This window comes from Pleuronectes platessa, chromosome 16 (genome assembly GCF_947347685.1).
Source record: "Pleuronectes platessa chromosome 16, fPlePla1.1, whole genome shotgun sequence".
Classification (NCBI taxonomy): domain Eukaryota; kingdom Metazoa; phylum Chordata; class Actinopteri; order Pleuronectiformes; family Pleuronectidae; genus Pleuronectes; species Pleuronectes platessa.
The window spans coordinates 3,526,747-3,553,768 of NC_070641.1; the positions used below are offsets into that span (position 1 = coordinate 3,526,747).

Below are 27,022 nucleotides of genomic sequence, written 5' to 3' on the forward strand. Positions count from 1 at the left end.
TAACTTATCTGGAAGCTCCTTTATCTCAGTTCAAATAAATGACATAACAAATCAAGACAAATTTTTTGCATAGTTTCATCTTTACTTCACTGTTTATTTCATTGTTATTATCAATATTAATAGTATTATATTATTGTTTCTTTGACTTGTTTTGGTCTTGTGCAATTAGCAAAATACTTTGCTCTTGTACAAATGATAATAGGTACAAACATACAGTACATACTCTGAAATGTATCCATTAGGCAAACAGAAACATTTCATACATGTCAATACAGTAAAATATAATACGTAATGAATAAACAAAACAATTTGTAAACTAAAAACTATTATTGGCAATATAATACAAATGTTGGTACAATAATGTAACTTAAAAAAAATATTTGTCAAGTAATAAAGCTATGAAAATTGTGGTTATCTTTATGCTCCAGCATGCACCTCATATTTTCATCAAGAGCTTGATTGTTTTGTTTGAAGTAGCAAACAGCATCTAAAACTGAGAAATATCCTCCCAGGTCACAGTTCCTATTTTGAAATTCAACCATAGCTCTGAGGTTTGTTAGTGTAAAATCCGAAGCGTTGCTTTCACTCAATCATTGCAGACCAGGAGAACATAATTGTGGTCCTGAAATTACTACTTGACTTCTCCTTCTTGGTTTGTGTTTTGCTTCCCAGGGCAATTCGAATGTTTATGTTAATCATTGTTATTTTCCCTCGAAAGGAAAAAATAACCAGAAAGCCTTTGTGCTGGTGCCTGTCTGTCTGTCCATCTGTCCTTCTACCCACTTACGAGCGCCTCCCCGGGCCACCTCCAGTCCCGTCGCGGCACCAATTAATCTACCAAAACACATGAACAGACCTGTTAGTTTTTCTACAGAGTTTGTCAAAGCTCACGTCCCAGTTTCTGTCACACGGCTAAAGGGAAATTCCGGTACAACTCCTCAAAAGCAGCTTAATGTCTGGACTCTGTCCAACAGGTGGATTTTCTTTGACTGAAGTCACTCTTTATTGGATTTAATTGGATTTCTTTGGTCATTACTGCCCCACTCAACGACTCCTAATCTTAAACTGGTGAACAGCCAACCTTACATTATTCTGTAATACATGCTGATAAACTTAGGAATTCATGTAGTCCCAAAAGGACGTTGAGCTGCCCCAGGCCCAGAGGCAAATCATGAAACTGCCTCCATTGTGCTGCACTGACGAGATGTGTCCTGTGGCTTTGTCCCTTGTTTTACACTATACATACATGATATCCCAAAGCAGTTTAACTTTCGTAATCGCCAAAGATGTGGGGTTTCAAAGTGCCTGGTAAACTGCAACAAAGATCAAGCGATGTCTAAATGCTTTTCCTGTGAGGCATGTTCCACAGCGTCAGAAGCCTTGAATGGTTTGTATTAGTCAGAGCTGCTCAGTCACTCACTAAACCTCCAGTCTGTTTTAAAAGACTGGACTCTTAACAACTCAAGTTGGTCGATGTGTGTCATTAGGGTTCTTACACACACACACACACACACACACACACACACACACACACACACACACACACACACACACACACACACACACACACACACACACACACACACACACACACACACACACACACACACACACACACACACACACACACACACACACACACACACACAAATTAAAGAATGTCTGTAATGCATTAACAGACCGAATACATTCCTATTCCTGATATATTGTTGTTTTTCAATTTACCAGATTCCGCAGGTTGGGGGTGGTGGGTGTTAATGTAGGGTGACCCACAGACAGAACAGCTACAATTTTCAGAGGAAGAAGTAGGATAAAAAAATACCGGAATTTTCCTTTAACCTACATTGAATTAAAAGTTAAGGCACATATGTGGAATATTCTGATAATTTCCATAGATAACACAGTGGAGTGTTAAAAGTAACGACATTATCAGACTTTTTCTTTTCTCCGCACTGCAATCACTACGCAGCTTTCCAATGAAGCCATTTTCAGACATGGAGTAGCATTAGTGACTTCATCATTCCATTAAAGTGTAAAGTTTGTATCATTCAAACATACAACAGCTGTTTATTACAAATATGTTCCTTACAGCTTGATTCATACATTGCTGTTATATGCCATCTTGTGTATGAGTGGAAACAGCTGGAGAACAGATGATGTGATAAATTATTAGTGCACTTAAGCACTGACAGCACACACATCTTACCTCTGAGTGAGTACACAGTATCTCTACTGTGTGCTGCTGCAGTCTTTAAATTAATCTGACGGCATTCAGTTCAGATGTGAACCATGTTGAAAGTGACCTGTCGACATTTTAGTGACCAGGCTACTTACTTTGTGCTGTAAAGGGGGGAATGTCTGAGAAGGGTTTGGTGATGGATTTTGAAGAGAGAGAAAAATGCTGAATAATCAAAGACAATGTGACACTAATGTCACAGATAGGTAACCTTTTAGCATTTTCAACATTATCTACCAATTTGGAACAGCTAGTTTCACAAAAATGTCCATTGGAGTATTTTGTTGATGGTACCATATTATTTAAGATTTAGTGCCATCAAGTGTTGAAGGTACAGATTGCAACCACCTGAACCAAATTACAAACTTAGAATCTTCATGAAGTGAGAATTTACTGTTCTCTGTATAGGCAGCTGTCATTTAAGCTTGGTGTGCCTGATGAACTGGCAACTGAGACAACGATTTATTGACGATGTCGATTTTGTACAGACGACTCTGTCTTCAGCTTCAATGGTTATACTTCTTAGCACCTTATTAATAATTTGGGACAATTTTTTCTGAAGTGTGCCAGAGAAGCAGTTAGCTGCAGTGTCATTCTTTTAAGTTGCATAAATATTTTGTCATGCCTACACACGAGCTTGTAGAGCTAACTAGAACTGACAATTAGCACTTCTGGATGCTCACAGGAGGAAACTCGTTCTCGTCATCCAGACACACAGGTCCAGCAGCAAACTCATGTTCTGGAATGACCTCGCCTTTCTTTGCACCACCATCTTCAGAGTAGCCTGGGTAGAAACAGATGAGGGAGGCGAACAAAATCATTAGAAACGCAAGCAAGTCCAAATGCCTATGTACAACTCCTGAAGAAACCTACATGATTATCTCCAGGAGAGATTTTTTAGTTGCCATAATTGAGTTATAGTATATTTATGGGTCAAGATACCAGACAGACTGCTTTCTTCTATAGGTTCTGAAGCCTAAGGTGTGGATAGTGAAGACAATATTTAAGGACAAGGACAGTCATTTTATGACTCTTTTTCTATTTCAACAAATCTCATAAAAGACCAAAACAGCATGAAAATGAATGTGTCCTCCCAGGTAGTCATGTTTATATCACTGTTGAGCAGGACCCATCTTGTATTATCAAAGTCGGGAGGGCCAATCATTTCACAGATGCCCCCTTTTCCATCAAGGCAGTTCAAGGACTGGTTCCGAGCCAGATGTAGACGTATGGTAAGGTAATGACCATACGTCATAGGTCTAAGGGAACTCTAGCCCATTGAAAAGCAAACTGGTTCTTAAAAGATTTCAAGTTGTCCCAGCTTGGAACCAGCACCAGCATTCTGTTCACTTTGGTGGAAAAAGGGTACATACACAAACATGCACATGCCAACAAAACATAGAACAGATAAGCTTGGATCAGCACCTTATTGTGACTCCATTACTCCACACTAAGCCTCCATAGACAAGAGTTGAGTTGTTATAAATCTACTATATGACCTTAATTAATTACCAGGAAATAAACTTTGAGAAAACCCTCAACCTAAATGAGGTCAGGTGAGAGATAAGTAAATGTTTTTTTATTAATATAGCGCTTTTCTAAGTCTTCATGTTACACACAGACTCACAAACAGAGTCATGTCTGTGATCACTAACCAGTGAGGGTAGCAGTGACAGGTCCGGCGGCTGGTAAGGCTGCTGTCGCAGCATAGGAAGGACAGGCCTGTGCTGGCCCTGTGACCTCTGACCCCTCTGACTCTATTCCTTCACCCTGGTCATCATCACTGCCAAAGAGCCTAAGAGCCAAAAAACAAGAGTGAAGCAAGGACATAGGAGGAAAAGCACTTAACATTTTACTTTTATTGATTCTTTCAAAGAACAGTGAAACATTGAATACTTGTAAAGGAGCAACATTTTGAGTCTCACCACTTTCCCTAATCCCCTAATGGATGAAAGTGTTCAACTGCCACCTGCAAGTGTTTGACTGTGATGCACACCTGATGAGGTGGTGTACATTTCAGCGGCAGCTTTTGGATTCAGGAGTAGAGGCAGAGGACAACATAACCACCTGGTAGTAGAATCCAAACTCTGCCTCAATACAATCTTTGGGAAATGACATTGGTCATGGTTCAGATGTTACAGCTGGTCATCTATTAATTGCAAGAGCAACGGTTTGATTCCCAAGCTCCCCCTGTCAAACATGTCAAAATATTCTTGGTTGACATATTGAACCCCAGATTGTAATCACAAGTTTCCCACATTCACATCAATGTTTAAGCTGTAATTATTACATTTGGAAAGCTTTGATCTATCTGAGCTCGAAATTCAAACAAACGCGGACACCACACATCAAGTGTCCATTCAGAAGAAAAATCTACATGTACACCACCTCGTTTCATAACGTCAGACCTCAGGATGTTTCTGAAAGATCAGAGTTCACAAGTTGTAAAGTCAGAGGACATCAAACCTCTTTTTTTACTCTGTTCATTGGATGTGAAGTTAATATTTTTTCATTTTGGTTGTATGATTTTTTTTCTTTGGAATATGATTGAACATCTGAGGAAATCGCTGATATTCCTAACCACCCTATCATTGCCCTCTGTCATTATGTCTTTGTATTTGCTGCATAACGTTACCTTTCTGCCACCTGGAAGCACCCGTGGATTCTAGACACAGACAGTAACCTATTATTTGTGTCAATGCTGCCGCCGCTTAGCAGTGGTCTTCTTATGACTTAACCACTTTAATACCAAGCACACCGTGAATAAGACAACCCACACCTTAAGAACAAGCACTGATAAATAGCTTTTTAATGGGAGCTATTTTATGATTATGATTTTATGATGAAGCTGAGCTTATGTACTAATAACAAGGAGAGGTAGAAAGGCTGTCCTGCCCTAACAGCTACAATCATTCAAACAGACGTGTGAGTGAGATGTCAGTCAAACACACTGTACTGAGAAGAATCAGCGTTGTGGATTTTGTACATAATCTCACCACCACAGTGACAGGTTCCATTCTGCATAACCAGTACTTTCAATGTTGATTCTTAAAATGCCTTTTATCTGATAATATTAGCATTTTTTTATTTAAGTAGGATTTAAAATGCAAGAAATTACTTTTCCTAGACAAAAGTAAAGAAAAATAAAAAATAAAAAAGGCAGATGCTTCTTGGACATGCTAAGCTTTGTTTAGTGATGTCCTAATACCTTTTCTATAACTTTAATATTTTTTGTTTCACATCTGATCTATTACTAGTTATCATTTAGAAAAAAAGCTTTCTGGTAATAACAGATAAATAACAAAGGCTCCATTCATATTTTCACATATTATTTTTTTTACTGACTGGCATTAGGAATGAATTAATTGGATGAGTATGAGTCAAATTTGTTTTATTAGTTCTTCCCTAATATGTAGTCCCAAAATTACAGATAGGTAATAATTAGGTAACCAAGAATAATGTTACCATAGGGTTTATATCTATCCAGTCTTGACTGTCATGCATTAGTGTATTATTTTGTAATTGTATTACTTGATTCTATTTCCATGCATACAAATTTGGCTCACTTTTTCAAAACACCCTAGATTTGGGGGTAAGGACTAGAAAGAGATAGTGGGAAAATCTCCCTCTCTCACTGCATGTCATCTTAAATACATAGGAGTCAATCTTATGCCGAAGCATTAAACGCCTTCTAATAAATTGGAGAGGTTTGGAAGATTTAATCCAAGAAAAAAGCATTTCAATCTCAACTCTTAATAAGTTATGTTATTACCTTTCCTTAATGAGGATATGTTTTCACTCATATTCATTTCTTTGTATGTTTGTTTGTTGACAAGATTACACAAAAATAACTGAACCGATTTCAACAAAATGTAATGGATATATGGTATAAGGAAACTCTTAAAATGTTGGTGTGGATCCACACCAGTGGAAAGATACAATCTGTTTTTACACTTTCTTAAACATTGCGAGAGCAAACATCTCCCAATAATTGGTCTATATGAAAGAAATCAGTTGTTGGGCCAAGGCACAGTTTGTGCTCTAATGAGACATATTCTAGTTAAATAATGGGTTGGGTTACAACTCTCCATTAGAACACTTCATTGAAAAACAAGGCCAATTACCTTCATGTTGATAAGTAAGTTTATAAAGTGAATTTATCTTGAATGAAGACCACATGTGTAGAAACATTGATCGATGAATGAAGAGTAAATCAAAGAGCAGAGCTCCATCTCATCAAACCTAAAGCTTATTATTGACCCAAACCTCACCTGTGTTTGTGGGCTAACATGCACTCGCCTCCGTCCACTGGATCCACGTTATAGATGAACAACTGGCCGTTGGCCGTGGCCACCAACAGCCGTGGAAGCTTCTGGATCCTGAAAGATCATATAAACAACAATAATAATAATAATAATAATAAGTAAGAAATAGCTTCTATCGAAAGAATGATAGAAATCTACTGCAAAAGTATAACCCCTGATTTCTAAAGAGAAGAGGCGCTCACATAGCCAAGGTGCAGACGTTCCTCTGGTCAGACAAGAGGAGGTGAACAGTAGCGAAGGCCCGGTCCTGGCTCATCATGCCAGATACATGAGCAGGGAGGTAGCTGCTGGCTGCTGAAAACATCTTCCCCATGTAGGCTGTCCAAGTGGCATGTTCCTCCTCTCCACTGTGGACACGAGAACAAGCTTCCTTAAGTACAAATTACCTGATTTACCTAATTACGAGTGTAATGTTATTAAAAACTGACAAAAGAAGGGGCCAGACGTACATGAAGGTTAATTAATTATTTTTAGTAATAAATCTGAGATCTGTGTGTGCGTGTGTACCTGTGACCCAGCTGTTCCATTTTAAAGATATGCACCGTCTCTGTGTTGCTGGAAGCACAGAGGAACTGGCTGTCAGGGCTAAAGGATAAAGACCTTATACTGACATACCTGTAGACAAACAAGACAAATATAAACACACACACAACTGGCACAAACACTTGAGGAATAATCAATGATTTCAAGTGAGTAATTGACTTTGCCCCTAACTGAGCTATTAGCCGACTCATCTGACTTAATCAGGCTACTCAGCTCTTAAGGATCTGCACCTACATAAACATGTGTCATTTATTAACTGTGATCAGTTATCAGGGTGTAATGAAGTCTCATGCATGCACGCTAATTTCGAGTCTGCAATGCAGCGCTCTGAGAAAGACTAAATCTATCTGTTGGAAGAAGTTGTTGAGATCTTCATTAACTTCAGTCGGACTAATTCGCTATGAAGGAAAGTAATATTTTTTCCACCCCAAAATAAAAAAAACACAGCTGGCTGAGCCACTGTCATACAAGACAGTTAATAGCATTAATTCAAACGCCATGAAAAAACCACCATATGAGGAGGACCACAGGAAAAACTTGAAGACAGCAGCAATCCTTCGCCTGCATCAACAAGTGCTGGCCTTGACACTGAGCCGACAGGGACGGACAAGGCCAAACAACAAGAATGAGGCGTGCACACATTAGACAGTGTGTGGAAATCTGACCTCTTCATGCCCCGGCGGAACTCAAACAGACGCAGGCCCTCAGGGACGGAGAACACTCGGATGACAGTGCCCTGCAGAGACAGTTGGACGGTTAGGTGTTATCTTTACATTGGTTTACAACAGCTGAATGCTTCACAAATGTAAAGTAAATACAATGTATTATAGCAACAATTGCATTGACATGCAGAGACCAATGACTTCTGTTTGGAACTTGGTGATTCAGAGCAGCTCCTCTTCCGTCGTCTCTCCATTTATAATCTTACAAGAGTAAAATGATAAGCACTGCTTTCAACCCTTCCTCTTCTACGCAACAATACAAAAGCTTTGACAGCGTGGCACAAATGAAAGGCTGTGATATCAATTGAGCTCTCAGAGACTATCAAAGACTAAAAAGGTATATTATGTCATCTACTTGTTAAATTAGTCTATATTGGCTTTTTAGGGTCTCTTCATATTTAGTTGCTTACTGTGAATGTAATGCTTTTCTCTGTATTTGGTGGCAAATGAGTTACACCAGTATGTTTAAATAAAGTTGTATAATCTGATCTAATCTAATCTAGTTTTTAAGTATTAATTATTAAAATTAAGTATTGATTCCATCAGGACCCCGAATGCACCCAGAATGGAAATTAACAAAATGACAAGCATTTTGGTGTTTTTATGATTATCTGCCCAGATGGTGGAACTTTCCTTGTAAAGGTGAGTATGAAGGAGAAGTCACAAAGAGATTCATGGGGACAGTGAATATCCACAACAAACTGAATGATAGTCAGCCTTAGTTCATTAAACCCCTTGAAATGGATGGAAGTACTGGTAAAAGAGATAGAGATGGCTCGGTGGTGTAAAAGAGAAAGTCAGGAGTTCATCACAATAACCAGGATTAATTCGCTCTCTCCTCTCTCTCAGACGTCATAAGGTTGGTGAGTTCTTACTCTCTCTGAGGCACTGGCAAGTTTGGTGGCTGAGGCATTGAAGGTGAGAGCTGCCACAGGGCTGTCGTGCGCTGGGATCATTGTCACTGTGTTCTGAAATGAAAAAGAGGAGAAGAAAGAGTGTTTTCCCACATTCATAATGGTTGTCGCTTGCACAAGTGGACGCAGAGCTAGTTGTATCAAAGTCTGAAAAAAATCTATACTCAACTGGGCCTGAAAACAAACCAGTTTGACCTTTTCTTGACCTTCTCTTTTTAATTCTGGAAGAAGCCATTTGGACTTGAAGTTTTAATGTCAATATCAATGTGAACTTTATCTTATATCTGACATATGTGCTCTTTGTACTAACAAAGACTTGCCCATAATTATAAAGAAGTCAACTGGCAGCAGGGTTAAACCAGTTACCATTCTACCAGCAGCAGGTCAGTCTCAGTCTAATCTGAATCAGTTGAACACACTATACAGTGTTGTCAATGTTCAAATGAGAACTCTCCGAAAACCAAGGCATCTCAGTGAACTCTCTCTTGGTTTGTTTTGCTTCTTGAATGGTTGAATGATCTGTCCTCTTAGGTCTTCATTGTGGAGAGGACGTTGTGCGGCTCTTCTGTCTGTTGGCCGCTAATTGATGTTGCTCAACATCCTTCCAGATGGGTTACACAGTCTATGGTTTACACTCTGAAATGTTGTCATACTTAAATCTACTATGTGGTTCTGTTCTGAACAAACAACATATATCTCTGAGGGTCAAACGACAAAAAGTTAACTTGAGTGGATTGAACTCTCAACACCATAAAGCCACTCCTGCTTTCTTTGAACATTGATTATGTTTAATTGATTTTCTGCCGTTTACAATTATAAATAATTATTTGATCTTACCATTTACCATACTAATATAATCTACAATAATAGTAATACTATTAATGTTTCTCCTTGAGGTGGAGGAGTGGTACAGTCTTTTGACTGTGAGATACCTTTGTTGTTTTACTTTATAAACTTTAGCTACAAGTTTGTTAATCCTGAATGTTTGTTCGCGCAGAGGAATAATAAATATTTGGTGAGGAAACGTAACAGGGATCGGACTGAGACACCACAGCTCATCCCCGACAAAGGAGAGCAGCTACAGTGCCTTGCATAAGTATTCACCCCCCTTGGACTTTTTCCCATTATGTACTGTTACTAACTGGAATTCAAATAGACTTAAATAAACTTTTTCCCGTTTGATCAACAAAACATGCATAGTACTTTGGAGGTGCAAAATAAATTTTATTGTGACACAAACAATAATGAGAACAAAAAAGTTGACATCTGTTGGGTGCATAAGTATTCACCCCCCTGTGTCAATACTTGGTAGCAGGGGCGCCGCTAGGGATTTTGGGCCCCATGAAAAGAATCTTTACAGGGCCCCCAACATAGCGGCTAAATTTTTTGATGCTATTTTACATACAATTATGCATTTTAATGGTATTTTTGACTATCATTACCATATTTGTGAAAGAAGAACAGCATGACAGTTGACATGTACAGTAGGGGAAGAACTGAGCACTCTGAATACAATGGAATTCATTTTGAGTCATTTATTTGCTGCACCACTGATTCTTAAATTGGAAATAAACTCTTCCATGAAAAAATAGCAATTATAATCAGTGGAGAGAAAAAAATCTCAGCAAAAACAAAAACGCCATCAGAATACAAAATGGCCATATATGATTTCTCATCATTTAAGTAGAACTTAATATATGAAAGAATGGCAAATATATATATAATATAACGTTGCCGACTGAGTCAAGCTTCCTTTTGCAACCTTTCAATCACTGGTCCTTGCTCAACTCTTCTCACCAAAAGCCCAACGCCGAGCCTTCTCATGTGCAAAATCACTTATCAGGTCTTTGAAGTCCAGCTTTCTAGCCAACTGACTCTCAATTGACAGCATGGCAAGACTGCAAAGTCTTTCCTGAGACATTGTGGACCTCAAATAGTTTTTTATCATTTTTAGTTTACTGAACGCTCTCTCACCACCAGCAACAGTAACTGGCAGGGTGCAAAATATGCGCAAGGCGATGCACACTTCTCCAAAGATGCTTTGCAGCTGCAGCTTACAAATTGCATTCAGGAGTTCAAGAGGGGACAGGTTAGGGGGGAAGTTGGCTGCATATACACTGTTTAGGTGTCTTACTTGATTTTCAAAATCAGGAGTAAGATCACTAGAATACTTTGTGATCAGTGGTTGGCACACAGAAGAGATTTTGCCCTCACTAATCTGCCCAACTTTCAGAACAGCAGAAAACTCGTTGACAATATGTGCAATGCCCCGGAACCTAGTGTCCAAGTCACTGATGATACTGTCCATGGCTGTATAAAACACAGTGTTCCGAAACACTGTTTCTGAACTCTCCTGAGTTGTCTCCTCTTCAGCGGTTTCATCATGGAATCTCCGCCTTTTCTTCTGGCGGCTGGACTCCTTGCTTAACTGAGGTGTAACATTAATTTCCCCAGCTATCAACTTTGCCTCAGCTAGGAGAGTGTCCCATGCATCTCTTAGAGACTGCATCTCTTCTGTCAAGTCTCTGGTATTGGCTGCTTCTATGTCAAGTGATATTTTTCCTGACTGGAGAATAACATTCCTGTTGTCAATACTTTGCAGTACCTTCAGCCAGACAGTGAGAAGAACAACAGCATCAAATGACATGAAGTATTTCCTCAAACCATTAGCTTCTGATCTTGCTTCACTGGTGAGACTGCATGTCATAACTATGCTATCAAGGGATTTGAGGACAGAAGGTAGGTGCTTTGCCACAGGGTTAACAGCCTCAATCCTTGCACTCCAGCGGGTATCAGATAGGCGATGCAATGAGCAACCTGTTTGCTCTTTATAGATGGCCCAACGCTCTGGGCTGCCACTTACAAATGTGTACAGGCGATTTATGCAGCCGAAAAATGTGGATACCTCTGGGCTTGACTGTGCAGCATGCACACCAACAAGATTTAATGTGTGGGAGGCACATGGTGAATAAGTAGCCAGCTTGTTTTACTTCAGTATTTGAGCTTGGACTCCCTTTATTTTCCCTGACATGTTAGCCCCGTTGTCATAGCCCTGCCCTCTGCAATCACCGATGTCTATCCCATGGTCACGAAGAACTGCATCAATCATCTCTGCGATCTCACTCCCCGTCTTTTTGAGAAAATCCCTGAATTCAAGGAACCTCTCCGTAATTTCCCACTCATCTTTTTCTTTGTCATATTTAACATACCGTAGTAGCACCACATTTTGCTCTGTATGGGAAATGTCTGGTGTGGCATCACAGATGACAGCATAATATATGGCATCCTCCCGTTCCTGCAGAATTCTTTTCAGAACTCGTCGTCCACATAAGTTGATAAACTCATTCTGACTGTCAGAGCTAAGATAATGTGTTAGCCTGGTTCCTTTTCCTTCTTTTTGTTTTTGTTTGTTGTCCCTGATTTTTTGAAAGTGCTCTTTCAGCAGAGGATCATAATGTGACAAGAGCTCCAGTGTGCCTAGGAAATTGCCATTATGAATGTCATCTAGGTCTTTGGTTTTGCCCCTGAAAGGCAGGTTTCTTGAGGCCAAGTGTAGGGTTACGTCTAAGAGTCTCTCCAAGATGGCTCTATTTTTCTCTATTTCTGTTTGCAACTCCTTATTTAACAGAGAATCCACACCTCTATCTTTCATTACAGATCCTTGCAGATTTTTCCATCTTAAGTAGCAATCTCTATGTGCCTCACTCCTCTCATGGACTGGGAATTTATTGTACATTCGACGCCACTTCACATCACACATTTTATACCCATTTTGACTGGTCAGTGCACTAGTGGAAGGCTTTTTCTGTACATGGGAGAAAAGCACACATGGTATGCAATAAAGTGAATTATTACTTTGACTAAAAGTCAGCCAGTCTCTGTTTACCTTTTCTCTTTTATTTGCTGCCTTTGTATAATTCAGGTAGTCAGGGAATGGCTTCCCCTTTGAATCACATGGCATTTCTACTTCTTTCTCTCTCATGGCCAATTCCTTACTATCTTCTCCCTATCCTGATCAGTTAAAGCTGCTGGCCAGAAACCAGGGTCATCAGTCAAATGATCTTCTTCCCTTTCAAAGACCTGAACATCAGCTTGTTGTTCTTCCTGCCTCTCTGTTGTCTTTCTGGCTCTTTCTGTATTCAGTCCATCCTCCTCTGAATTCCTTTCAACTTCTTCGCCCTCACTCTCTGTCGCCTGTGTTTCTGCACTCTCACTGTCATCTGTACCCTCTTCCATCTCTTCCTCCACTTCCTCCACATCCCTCCCTGACAAACCAGAAGAGGGTCCTGGACCTGGCTCTGTAGAGTGTACATGACATACATTAATTATATAGGATTTCCTATAATATAACTATTTGTAATAGCATAGTCACCAACATGTAAACTTCTCTGATTGGACTGAGAGCAGTCACCCCAGTCTGCTGCACACACCACAGATGTTCTCCTCTGTTCTTACTGCACGTCTTCTATTTCATTTTTTAAAAGGGTTTATGCTTTTTAAACCATTAAAATTGTTCAAAATGCCTTTTATTTAATTCATTTTAATTAATGAATTACCTTCATCTTTGTATTGTTTTGAGACTGTAGTAAAATGTATTATATTTTGTATTATATTATGTATTATTATTATTATTACTATTTCAACACACACAGCTGCTCACCTCCTTCCTCATGTGGGGGCACTGGGGCTGATTCAGGGGCAGGGGGAGTTGGGGGCTGACAGACAGCTGCTGCAGCTTCTGGTGCACTTGACTCTGTTCAGAATGAGGCATCATTTTGACAGAGGGGAGATCAACTATTATTGAATAAGAACAGCTTGATAAATGTTTGACTGGATTGATTATTTAACTAATATAGCAGTAAAATGTAAAAATCCAGAGTTTTCTTGAGCTAACATGGTGAGAAAAGTGAGCTAGCTTATAGACCACAGACAGGGACAAAGTTAATATCCATAACTTTCCACCACAACAAACCCACCTTTTTTTTGGAAATACTGGGTGACATATTGTCGACCCTTCAACTCCTTCTCCTCTCTTAATTTATTTTCCTTTCTTTTTTGGCTGCCTGATTTTTTAGGCATACTGCTGTCTCCTCCGCTTTGCCCGCTGTGGCGCGCTGTCTGTGACAAATCGCTGGTGCGCTACCGGCTGCAGCTGATCCAGTCGGACTGAACCATTTTACGTAAAAAGAGGGGGGGAAGGGGGGGCCCTGCAGGGGTTGATGCTTCCAAAACAAATAAAGGAATTGTTACCAGGACATGGAAAATAAAACATGTGTGATTATATGTTAGTTAATAACTTAGTGTCATTATTTTTTCTGTATTATAATTTCATCATCATTAGGGGCCTCTCTGGGCCCCCCTCCATCATGGGCCCCTAGAATCCGTCTCCTTTACCCCCCCTTTTCGGCGCCCCTGCTTGGTAGAACCCCCTTTCGCTGCAATTACAGCTGCAAGTCTTTTGGGGTATGTCTCTACCAGCTTTGCACATCTAAAGATGGAAAGGTTTGTCCATTCTTCTTGGCAAAAAAGATGAAGCTCAGTCAGATTGGATGGAGACCGTCTGTGAACCGCAATCTTCAAGTCTTGCCATAGATTCTCTATTGGATTGAGGTCTGGGCTTTGACTGGGCCATTTTAAGACATTAACATTCTTTAATCCAAACCATTCCTTTGTAGCTCTGGCTGTATGTTTAGGGTAATTGTCTGCTGGAAGATGAACCTCCGCCCCAGTCTCAAGTCTTTTGCAGACTGCATCAGATTTTCTTCAAGGATTTCCCTGTATTTGGCTCCATCCATCTTTCCCTCTATTCTGACCAGTTTCCCTGTACCTGTTGAAGAGAAGCATCCCCACAGCATGATGCTACCACCACCATGTTTCACTGTTGGGATGGTGTGCTCAGGGTGATGGGCAGTGTTGGGTTTTCGCCACACATAGCGTTTTGCATTGAGGCCAAAAAGTTCAATTTTGGTCTCATCTGACCAGAGCACCTTCTTCCACATGTTTGCTGTGTCTCCCACATGGCTTCTGGCAAACTCCAAACGGGATTTTTTATGGATCCCTTTCAACAATGGCTTTCTTCCATAAAGGCCAGATTTGTGGAGTAGACGACTAATAGTTGTCCTGTGGACAGATTCTCTTACCTCAGCTGTGGATCTCTGCAACTCCTCCAGAGTAACCATGGGCCTCCTGGTTGCTTCTCTGATTCATTTTCTCCTTGTCCGACTCTTCAGTTTGGTTGGACGGCCTCCTCTTGGTAGGTTTGCGGTTGTGCCATATTCTTTCCATTTTCTTATGATGGATTTTATGGTGCTCAGAGAGATGTTCAAAGCTCTGGATATTTTTTTATAACCTAACCCTGCTTCATATTTCCCCACAACTTTATCCCTGACCTGTTTGGTGAGCTCCTTGGTCTTCATGATGCTGTTTGTTCAGTAATGATCTCCAACAAACTCTGAGTCCGTCACAGAACAGGTGTATTTATACTGAGATTAAATTGCAGACAGGTGGACCCTATTTACTAATTATGTGACTTGCAAATGTGACTTGTGAATGCAATTGGTCGCACCAGATCTTTGTTAGGGGTTTCACAGTAAAGGGGGTGAATACATATGCACTCAACACTTTTCAGATTTTTATTTGTAAATAATTGTGAAATCCATGTAATATTTCCCCCCACTTCCAAATGATGCACTATTTTGTGTTGGTCCATTACATAAACTCACGATGAAATAAATTTTAATCTGTGGTTATACCATGACAAAATGTAGAAAAGTCCAAAGGGGGTGAATACTTATGCAAGGCACTGTATATTTGGATGAAAGGCTGCAATAGCCAGTACATGTTGGGCTCCAACATAAAATGTATTCCTTTTCTTAAATTGTGTCTGCTAGTCACATCATAACACAATGTAAAACACTGAGTCCTCAGAATTGAGAGAAGGAGGTTGTGCGTTGCCTATCTGAGTTCATTTGAACAGTCAGCATGTGGCTGAGGTCAGCTGATGTATTTCCTGCTAAACCTCAGGTTGTCTGAACATGCTAATAAAGTGAAAGAGTCGATATGGTTTGACCTGTCAATGGAGGAACACTATGAGCTGGTTGCTTTTCCAAGTTTTAAAAGATCAATACTTCCTTGTATCACATGTCCTAGTTTACAGTATCACAACTACTAAGCCATACAATTGTCTGACCTTGAGTCCATATGAGTCACCAGACAATCTCAGAGAGAGATACCCTTCCTGGTGTGTGTTCAATAGTGCCCGCCCATATCCCACAAGTTCATCCCAGATCAATCTTACACTGTCCTGTATCTTTTAGGACATCCTGAGACCTCAGTCAGCATCGGTTCTTCAACATCATACAAACCTCTCCCAAGACCAAAATTCTTACAGGTCACAGAAAAAATGTGTGTCAGGCGTCATACAAATAGATACCAGGTAAGGAACCATCAGAGTGACTTGTGTCAGAAGACTGAGTGAAGAGAGGACGACCTGAGATTAAACTGCTTCAGCAAAAACAGAATCTTGGAGTCAACCCGAGTTAAGGCGAACGTTCACTATGAGGTGTGAGTGCCCTTAAGTTTAAAATTACAGACAAACATGAGTGAGTTTTGTCACATTTGAATTTATATTTAAAGGATTTATTAAAACTGAAGGTTTTTTAAATGAAGACACAGGGTTTGTGAGAAATATTTAAAGCCAGGACTCCAGTCCTTTACTTCCACTGCTTAATATCAAGTTGACATTATATTCTGAGTTCTGGGGGTTAACTTTCTATTTTATTATTTATGTCATTTTAACACTTACTTGAGTAATATTTAAACATATTCAGTGGTAATTCAATAAAAACTGTAACTGTTGGGGTGTTCTAGTTCTAGTATGTTGTTTCTCACATATATTTGGGAATTGCATATTGGCTGCCATATTCTGTTAACCGACAGAAAAAGTTATAGATTAACTTCACTGACACCATTCCAAACTACTTGTGGTTCTAGGTGTTCTGTGATACATGTTACTTACCAAATTGTTGGCATCATAGACTATAATCTCCCCAATGGTGGCACTGCCAGGGTACGCCAGGTAGGAGTGGGAATGATTAATAGAGAGAGCACAGAGACCTGTGGGAGGATTCAAGATTTAAGTTTATCAAAGAGAAAGAATTAGTTACCCGGGTGACTAAACACAAGTGGACAACTCTGCAAAAGAAATGGTGACTCGTTTTGATGGTTGAAAGTGACAAATTGCGAAAAAAATCTTTTGTAGAAATAAAATCATTAAAATGTATTACAATCGTTGGCATGTGAGGCTGTAGAGGCTGAGCTGTCTTAATCAGGCTTGCAGCTTTATAGAGAGCATTATTCACTCAACTCAACATTGAACCCTGAACAATACACCTGTATTGTGTCAGGGTTGTGTCCCCAAACAGTATTAAAGTGATATTTTTATCTTTTAACGGTGACGACCCCCTCCACCCTCACCTGGACACGAGGTGTCCCTGTGCTTCATTCCTTCAAGCTGTAGGTGGAGGTGACATCAGCTGCATTACTGCACATCTGCTTGCCTCATCTATGCCTCGCACTCCCTCGCTCAAACTGGTTCCCTGAAGCCTTTGTTTACCAACTGCCTGCTCAGGTTTCTTGTTCTGACTTATTTTTATGATGCAACTAACTTTGGTAGAATGTTGTTAGTTCACAGAATGATGTTGAATAACAGTTCAACTGTTGTACTAAACTGGATTTATCCTGTCAGACATAATTTCAGGCTCTGAACCACAGAAAAGGTGTGTGCTTGTGCGTGTGCGTGAACAATGTGCTGGCTGTGTCTCACCTGAGGGGTTGGACGGAGTGTTAAGCAGAGTCTTGAGCAGCTTCATGTCTTTGATGTTGTGGATATAAATGGACTCTTCAAGGCACACCACGAGTCTCTGCAAGACACAGCAGCCCCCAGCTCATTGTACTGTCCTGCAGTCAGTATTCCCCCCTCATACTGTATGTATCAACAACATTGAAACTGTTCACTGTCACTTCTTCATAGCTACACATGACTCCTGCACCTTCACATTCACTTGGGTTAGAGAAGGCAGGATCATGAGTAAACACACAATAATATGAATTCTCTCATTTAAATATTAGATATTAATTTCTTAATTCTACTTTCTCTTTAACCTCAACTTTATTCCCAACAATGTTGGATCAACATTGTTGATCCAAAGCGCTTTCAAAAAAAATTGATACAAGATAAGCTGTGATTACAATGATAACAATGACCATAATACTAAACGACACAGCAATTTAGGCCCTTTAAAAGGCTAATGAATAAAAATATGCTTTCAGATTAATTCAGCTTTGTGGTGGCAGCATGGGGCACCACACCAACTGCCAATGTTTCAAAGGTACATTTTTGTCAAGAGACTGTTGTGTCCTGACAGAGCTAACAGGTTCTTTGTTGTACACTTAAACTGTAAATAAAAATGGACATAGAGTCTAGGGCTGCAAATGTGGAGGTGCCAGAAAACTGTGTTCTCTCAAAAACTGCTCTTGTTAAAAAAACTAATCTTTGCTACTTTTAACCTTTTGTGGTATGTATGTTTCTGGTCATTGGAAATTGCAAGTCATCACTTTGGGTTTGTCACCCAAGAGGGTCCACAAAGACATGGCAAAAGTGTTATGAAGGAGTGAGCTGCAGAATTCAAACATGGCACAGAGAGCCATGGATGTTGAGATCAGAGTCTATGGGGGCTGGACCATCAGTTGCTGTAAGTTTGGGCTCATTGTCCTGCGGTAAAATGAATCTGGGACTGAGCACATGCTTATTGATGGCAATGTGGGATGGAAAATAATCTTTACACTTGAGGTGCCTCTGTGAAATATCAAAGACATTAAAAGTACATTTTAAGTCTACGAGGTGGGAACAATTATGCAATTATGCAGTAAGATTCAAATATACATGAACCTTCAGTATTTTTGTCAGTAAAAAAAAAAACCCCACAAAATGCAGTTTATCGAGATCATGGTTGAGATGCCTTGAGATGAAGGCCACATTCACTCAGGCTGCTGCAGTACTGAGCTATCTTTGCTTTAACTCCAGCGTAGCCACAAGATCATTACAAGCTGGATTCTGTTTACAGTCGAGCAAAGTGTTTGTTTGGTCATCTAATCAGGTCATCTACTTTGTTAAACATTTGAAAAATATTTGGAACATCATGTCCTCTGCTCCCTGAGTGGATCCATCTGCCTATAATTTCACTGGGCACCGTTGTACCAGTTCCCATTGGTGGAAAGAGGACAAATCAATAATGCTGATGTAGCTGGGACTGTACTACACCCTCAAACACCCAAAGGTGTCAATGCGGCTTTATTATACTCAGCGTCTAAGTGTTTAGATTACCATGTCTTCTGATCAAGCTTTTCCAAAAACTAAAGGTCATGGGATGGATTGAACAGTGTTTATCTGCTCTTGAATAACAGCAACACACTACTTGTACTGTGGCATATCCCCCCACTGTGTGGGAGCCAGTCCTGGACATTACTTTAGCAGATTAAGGTAAATATGAGCTGCTCTGTACTGCTCCTACAGGGACGTTTTCACAACAGTAACATGTAACACTTGTTACATTAACATCTGAATTAATACCCTTGCTTATAAACCTGCTGAATTACATGTCTTTTAATGGGTCAGCAACTGGTAAAGATACTGTGAGACAGGGTTGCTCACCTGTCTGTTTAGCTTGACAGAAAGGATGTTGTTGGGGTAACTGTAGTTGCAGATCTCTGTCCCCTTCTTGAAGTGATAGATGTTCATTCGCTGCGGCATGGCGATGCTCACCACGACTACCAGACTGCTGGAGAAGAGACGTTCCACGATGTAGACATCTGGAGTCTCTACTGGTGAAGAACAGGGGCCAACAGTCAGTGATGGAAACAGTTTAATAACCGTGTACAAAGATGGCGGACCATCAACCACTAAAAGTGAAGCTGAAACATCTCCCAATGCATCACATCTCCCAATGCATCACACCGATGTATGTTCAAGTGTTATGTGTCTGATTCATTTGGTTTTAACTAGTTATATGATACTATGAAAATGGGCTGAGACTTCATGATTGACAGGTGAGACTGACTCATGATTGTTTGGGTGGGTTTATCAATGGGACCTTGGTACACCCTCCAATCACAACTGTCCAGGCTCTATGACGTCAGCAGCATGAGATGTCAGGATTAGTATCCAGGATATTGTGGTTTTATTTTTGCACAGTGATTTTTTTACCATCCACACACATTACATCTGTACACCATTAGGAGAATAGTGTCTAATTCCACAGGTACTCCCTTCGCTCTTCAAGGAGTCCCAAGGTCAGGTTATAGATAAAGGGCCAACTATCAGTACACTGTAGTGTCTACACTCATGGACTCATGGCCAACTTCCACTCTTTTGAGTATTACACCAGTAGAATACAAAAGGACACAATGTAACATAAATATTTTAGGCCTAACTATCCAATAAGATGCGAACACCTGCATGTACGAAGAGTGACAGCAATTCTAGTCATTCATGGATGATTTGCTGTTGGAATGGGTGACGCAAGTAGAGGGAGATATATGGGGATGCTGTGGGAGACATGAGGAGACTTGGGGGTGACAGTTGCTCACGTCACTCTGTTAGCGTTGTTATATTGGTCCACCTTTTGGTCTCCTCGATGCATCATGTCTACATTAAACCTCAGCTGCTGTCTAGATTCTCTTTTCACCAGCTTCCAGAAAACTTCTATAACACACAGTGTTGTCCATTTTCACAGTCATTGGGACACATCTTTGGGCCACTTTCTCAAAATTATCATTTGGACAGGGTGGATGAAAACCATTAATTCACCAATAGAGCTGGTACGATGGGACCACTGAATTGCGATGCCAGTTTGTCCCAGTTGCCACTCATGGCTTTGTCACCAAAAATAAATTTTTAACCACCATCATAAAAAAGATGTCTGTAAAACTGTTTACAGGAAACCTCCACCTCTTAATTTCGTAATTCAAACAACACGAGAGGTAATAATAATAAGGTAATTAGATATTTTATTATATTCACATCTATCTATCGAAGATCTGTTGGGATCTAATAGGCCTATGTCCTTTATTCTAATTGTCCTATTGACTTAACCAGGTCTCTAGTTATCTGCAGGCTACAGATCATACACACACACATTCTTAGAAAACTCGTCTTTTCAGTGGGAGGATTCTGCCTACAGACATGAGCACCGTGTTATTACTGCAAGCACAGCCTTGTCTGGCATCCAGCCACTGAAACCTTCCAACAACACAGTGAATGTTGTGACGTGGAGACTTTGGCCTTTCGGTGATCTCACTGCCGAGATAATAACTGCTTCTGTTTACATGCACAGAAAATTCCTTTCCTCACACAGCTATTGTGTCAGCATATATTCATCATAATTATTCTCCTATTCTGAAACGGTTACACTGTGATTTAGCAGAAACTTGGTTGAGATGTCAGGCTTCCTCCCACATTAAACTGATGACTGTAGCTGTGTTTAGGACAGTTTAGGAACATTTGCAAGATGTGTAAGAAAATGGCAAGATTATAAAAAGAACCCTAAAGGGCCCCGAAAGACACAACTAAAAGGTACAACCGAAGAAAATTACCCTGTGAAACGGAAAGCCCACAAGACAACAATGCAGTCCATCGGTGATGCTGTCAGTGTAGGGTTTCAGGCTAAATCCAGACTAATATGTTTAGTTTTTAAAACCCAGTGTCCGCCTGTCCACACAAACCCATAGAGTTAACTAACAGCCCTCGGCAGTAACAACTAAAACGAGATAACTTTAAAACTTGCAATGAGAATTTCATGTCGCTGTGGAGGAATTGTCCACTCTTCTTTTACAAACTATAAGCATTTATCCCGCTGCTGTCCAGTTTCTGTGTTTCTCCCAGATATTGGACATTACTTCTTTGAAAACTGCACTTTTAGTCTTATCGACCACTCAAAGCACTTCTATTCCAGTCACATTCATCCATTGAAATACAAATTCATACAGCAGCCATCAGAACGGCATGTGGCCTGGGGGTAGCCAGTTGTGTTTAGTGGACAACCTGAGCTACTGTCGCCTAGTTTGTTAGTGTTTGAAAGAATTGATAACAAAAAAGGTAAATCTAATTTGATGAATCTCTTCCCTTGTTGATAAGGTCAACAAGCCTCAGCAAATGACAAACCAAAACTCACCTTTAGGATATAATACCTCATAGGGAAAACACATCAATTAATGTACTAAAAGATTAAACATTTATGAACCCAGCACAATGGCTCCGTCGACCCAATTTAAAAATTGGCCTGATTTTAACTGGTGTGCATTTTAGCCCAAACCTATAATTTTGTAATTCTCCACCTTAATTTGGAGTCTGGATGAAATTCCTTTTTCACATTGAGCCAGGTAGGTTTGGAAAGCCTTTTCTGAAAAACTGAAAACTACATTCTGTGCTAACATAAATTATCTTTGTATAATCTTTGATATAAAAAAATAAAACATATTAGTGTGACTACAGCTTCAATGTGTTTGTTTGTGCATCTGAAAGATGTCAAAGCACAGAAAAGGGCGGAAAATCTGTTTCCACCCAGGCGCCACTTTCCAATACTTATAAATGGAACAGTAGCAATCTTGCTTTATAAAGGTGTAGAGGGTCAACAGCTTCACAGGGAGGGACTCACTTGCACTAACTAGCTACCAAAACAAAGAACAGAGACGCTTGTATTACAGCACACACATATGGAGTTTGGACTTCATTCTAGGTCTGCTTAGGACAGCATTATTCCACTGTATTGTTACATAGAAAGAAGCGGTTCGCTATTGTATTAAAGTTTAAAATCTCATACATGTGACATTTAAGAAGAGCTATTCATGCATGAAACTGATTATACACTGTGACCAGTGTTTGACGTACTTTCCCATGATCACTTCCTTGTAGGGAAACCTGAGGAGACGTGACGTGGTGGACAGATAAGCTGTTACATCAGCTCGGTTAACACAAAAGCAGAATGTCTCGGGACGGGAACCAGAATGAATGAAAGTCAATGATCTACCAGATATAGTGATTCTGATGCTCATGCTGCCATCATTTGACAAAAAAGCAGACAACAAAAATCTCAGCAAACCATTACCAGCATCTGTTTAATAATGTTTACACTCAAATGTATTGTTAGTTAAAAGCACAGAGATGTTTCAGATACCACCAATTGAAATGCCTCTAATACTTCTGAAAATGCTGGGTTGGACATCGGTGAGTACGCAAATCTATGTACTGACCCAACATCTTTAAAGTGTATAAGGTTCACCAAGATAAAACTGCAGTTTTCTTTTCCAAGAAATCCCTTCTTCATTGTTGTGCAAAAACAGCTGCTACGCTGCATTACCACTGGCTGGCAAGTACTGTTTTTAGAGCACTGATGAAAATGAGATTTCTGGTAGTGTAGCTTTAGCAGAGCTAGCTAAAATGTCAGCAATTAGGAAATATTTCACACTGGAAAGTCCCACAAGTACAATGGTGAGGTGTGCCGTATGCAAGACTTCAATGTTGTGGAGTTGCACTTGTGCTGATTGTTGTGTCTTCCTTGATTTATTAAATTGTATTGTTCCATAGTTATGACTGTTTAAGTAGATAATAAATACATTTTATGACATTCATTGTCTGTGTGGATTTATATTTCAAAATACATAATAGGGTAAGGATAAGTTTTTTTTTAATGCACTGGTATCCGATCAATACTCTGTATCAGCCCTACAATGTCCAAATATCAGAGGAGAGAGAACATCTCTAGCCTTGCCCACATCGATGCAGAGGGTAGTATCACAGATCCATACTTACCACTCTCATGGATGCAGTCCAGTTTTTCCACCATGGTCAGAGAAAACAGTTTATAGCCAATCTTTGTTCCCAAAGCCAGTGACCTGTAACACATGTACACACACAAACACAGTATATCAACAATCAGTGCAACTGAAAGGCCTCGTAAAAGCTTGAGTTTCGCTCAGTATTTCAACGGCAAACATTTTTAGCAGATATGAGATTAATCTACATCGGTGCACTCAGGCTGGAGATACAGGGACAATTTGACCTGACAAGAGTAGCACATCATCACGCTGTCTTCCCTGTTTCTTACTTTGGGGAGCCACCTAGTGGGGAAATGTGTCCTACACCTAAGTGTAGCAATCAAACAAAACTTTAAAAGCGTTCAAAACAAGTTGGAGTAGGTTGACAAGAAAATCCCAACTTGTTGGTAATGGAAAGGCAAATGAAGAAATTCAGTCACAAGGTAGCAGGTCAATTATAACTGTCAGGTGAGGAACAACAAGAGATGATATAAATAAAAAAATGTCCATGTATAGTGTCTCACTCTCTCTGACTTATGTGACAGTCAACCTGCTAGTCTGATGGCACAACACATTACTGTATATGACTGTTAAAGGCAGCCAGAAGATTCTGGTTCTGGTCTTTTTATTGTTTTCTGTATTTTACATTTTACATTTCAGCACAGGGGCGGTGAGTTGACGTGACATGAGATGCAGCAATGCAACAAGACATAATAATATGCTACTATAGGTCTGGACTATGTCTTATCATTAATAACATATAAGTTACGCTAGGTATCACTATTATTATTGTTGTTATAATAACCAGTCTGACAGAGCCTTAAAACAGAGGTTACAACTGGTCCTGGTCTCTCTCTCCTCTCTAAATTTATGCTTTTTCTTAAAATCTATGATTAAAAAATGTCACAACAAAACATGTGATCCACACAGTGATCCTGAACTGAATATTTACATAGAGGTTGACAAATAGGTTAGCATCCCCCTGTTATCAGAGCCCTCAGGACAACTCATTTGACGTCTTGTCAAACAAGACAATCAACGTTCTGAATCTTCATGTCTCTTCCCTGCTCGTATATGTGTTTGAGGTGCCATTTCGTTTTATTTTTTTACAAAAGTCATTTTCTTAATGACCACCTGTATTTTCATTCGCTGCTGTAAGATCTGTACATTCCTGTCCTGTCTCATCCTGTGCCTTAACAGGAGGGAACCTACAGAACTACTCACTAAATACAGAGAATTTCCACTGGCTCTGCAGAATAAATAGAGTGTGCAACACACAGCGTTCTCTCTGATCTCCGGCCTTTCTTTTAAACAAAGAGTCGATCGCTAATCAGAGCGGTATATTTGACATGTTTTTTTTTTTTTTAGGAGAAGAAATTAGACAATAAACAGAGGGAATGAGTTAATTACACGCTGGAGGAAAAGCGTAATAATCCTGAGTGTGCATTCTTCTGCCGTCTGAAAACTGTAACTGCCACATGGGCTGGAGATTAGTATTTGAGGTGAGAGTAGGTTTCACCCATATAGAGAGAACATGTTGAAAAACATGTCAAATATACCGCTCCGATTTTAGGATTAATAAGTATGTAAATGAAATTACTGTGAATCGTTTTGGATAAAAGCATCAGCTAAATTATATGTATGTATGAATAATGAGCCAAATCAGGCCTCTGTCTGACGTCCTGTTTAATGTGCAGTGTTTAGCTTATTCAATTTACCCATCATCCACTCAGGGGGTGGTGTGGTGTTTGACTCCATAAAATTCTTCTGGAGTCTCAGGGCTGAACACACGATGGTGTATCCGAGGGTCCGTGAATGCACCTCGTAGGAAGATGACAGAGGACATTTGGGCTTAAAACATGGTGTAAATGAGCAGTTTCGAGTCGAAAATGAATGTCGGGATTTAGGACACTTTGATGACACCACATGAGCAGTATGAGGACATGATATGTTTTTTCTGATATTTAATGATGTCTGAAGGATAGGTCGCTGATAAATTCAATTTTATTGAATTCAGCAGCAACAAAATTTACTCCCGAGACTCCATATGTGTTTTGTGGACTCAAACACTTCATCCCACCCTCTATCGTCCCAGTGGTGAGTAAACAATGAGTGAATTAAAAAATGTCGGTGAACTGTCCCTTTTACTAAATGTGTCCAGCACTTCCTTTTGCCTGTGATGTAACACAATTGATAACAGTTAAACCCTTGGAATCCTAGATCTCTTCAGGGCACTGAGAATGCCTCTGTTGCAACAGTTGGGTTTCTAGAGCCTTCATCATCATTCAGCAGAGCGGTGACTGTAGGGCTTAGCGACCCTATTCCATGAAGCTCCCTAGGGACATGTGGAGTTTTTGTCCACCAGGGGCTGATATATCCTGACCTGAAAGGGATAGGTCACAAAAATTAACTCATTATCTACTGACCACTATGCCGATGGATGGTGGGTGAAGTGTTTCAGTCCACAAAATACTTAGTGCTCCTGTGGTGTCTATGCACTCATACACTGTTGACCTAGATTTCCAATAATACACACACACACACACGCGCGCGCACACTCACACACACACACACACACACTGACCAGTATTCACCATAGACTGTGGTATTCACCCACATCTTTCAATCTCCATACCCCCAGGTTATTTAAGCTCAAATTTTCTGTGGGAGGTTTGATGTCTGAGGTAAAGCAATTGTAGTGGCATCAGTGTGGCGTCATCATGGATATTACAGGCGGCGTTACGTCTGTTTTTACTCGCTGATTGTTCTCCCCATATAGGTTCATGAGTAAACATGATGGAGTGCCCCTTTAACCTTGTGAATATAAGGTGGTGTTTTTCACCAAACACCACTGTGTTGAATAACATAGTTTGAGGGCAAAGCCTGAGGCATTGGTGTAATGCCAGGGAGAAATCGAACAGGATGAGTGTGTTGGTGGCTCTGCCGTTTGTTATCCGCCTGCGTGCTTACGTGGAGTCCTGGTTGAAAGAGGCGCAGCCAAACCGGAGTCCGGGTCCGTCCGGTCCACCAGGCCCAGCAGCTCCCTCCGCGGTCTCCATCCCGATACCCAGCGTCCTCCTTCCCTCCCTCCGCCCTGGATTGGAGGCCTGGGATCGGCTGCACCTCTTCGCTCGATGTCGGCGGGAGACGGATCCAATGTGGAAGAATTGTGTCTCGGCTCTTGTGCGGGTGAGAGCTCGTCGCACAGCCGCGGGCCTGAGGGGTAAAACGGTGTTTCAGGGCGGCGGTTTCACGGCTCCGTTCTCCTGCAGGAGAAGAAGGGGAACAAGAAGCAAAACAAGAACAGCTGACGACGCTACGTCACATTACCGCCTCCTCTGATTGGCTACCGGTGAGCCTATGTTGTCGCTGGCTCCTGTTTTGATTGGTGAAGTGTTCAGTAGTGTGTTA

At 40.4% G+C, this 27,022-nt stretch overlaps 1 protein-coding gene across 5 annotated transcripts; it reads right to left on the reverse strand.

Moving 5' to 3' along the window:
* Positions 1-26,932, reverse strand: wipi1 (WD repeat domain, phosphoinositide interacting 1). 5 transcript variants are annotated; one of them, XM_053443341.1, is made up of 14 exons: positions 26,582-26,665; positions 25,330-25,994; positions 23,607-23,689; positions 19,452-19,621; positions 17,565-17,661; positions 16,758-16,855; positions 8,702-8,794; positions 7,770-7,840; positions 7,069-7,176; positions 6,744-6,908; positions 6,508-6,615; positions 3,892-4,031; positions 2,920-3,020; positions 9-834 (listed from the first exon to the last, which is right to left on the reverse strand). In XM_053443341.1, the coding sequence occupies exons 3-14, from the start codon at positions 23,638-23,640 to the stop codon at positions 784-786; spliced, it is 1,236 nt and encodes a 411-aa protein (XP_053299316.1). In that variant the 5' UTR covers positions 23,641-23,689; positions 25,330-25,994; positions 26,582-26,665; the 3' UTR covers positions 9-783. The 5 variants fall into 5 exon arrangements, with proteins under 5 accessions (XP_053299315.1, XP_053299313.1, XP_053299316.1 ...); XM_053443340.1 differs by lacking the exon at positions 25,330-25,994 and having other exon boundaries at positions 1-834; positions 2,897-3,020; positions 26,582-26,932; XM_053443338.1 differs by lacking the exon at positions 25,330-25,994 and having other exon boundaries at positions 8-834; positions 19,452-19,618; positions 26,582-26,932.
* Positions 26,933-27,022: the final 90 nt, after the last annotated feature.

What these genes read in the sequence shown, in the direction of transcription:
- wipi1 (XM_053443337.1), bottom strand. Translation starts at nt 26,670, where the DNA reads ATGGAGACCGCGGAGGGAGCTGCTGGGCCTGGTGGACCGGACGGACCC. An exon ending in TCTTTCAACCAGGACTCCAC is followed by an intron (nt 23,690 to 26,581) that starts GTAAGCACGCAG and finishes CATGTGTTACAG; the next exon opens with GTCACTGGCTTTGGGAACAA. An exon ending in ATGTTAGCCCACAAACACAG is followed by an intron (nt 4,032 to 6,507) that starts GTGAGGTTTGGG and finishes TTTGGCTCTTAG; the next exon opens with GCTCTTTGGCAGTGATGATG.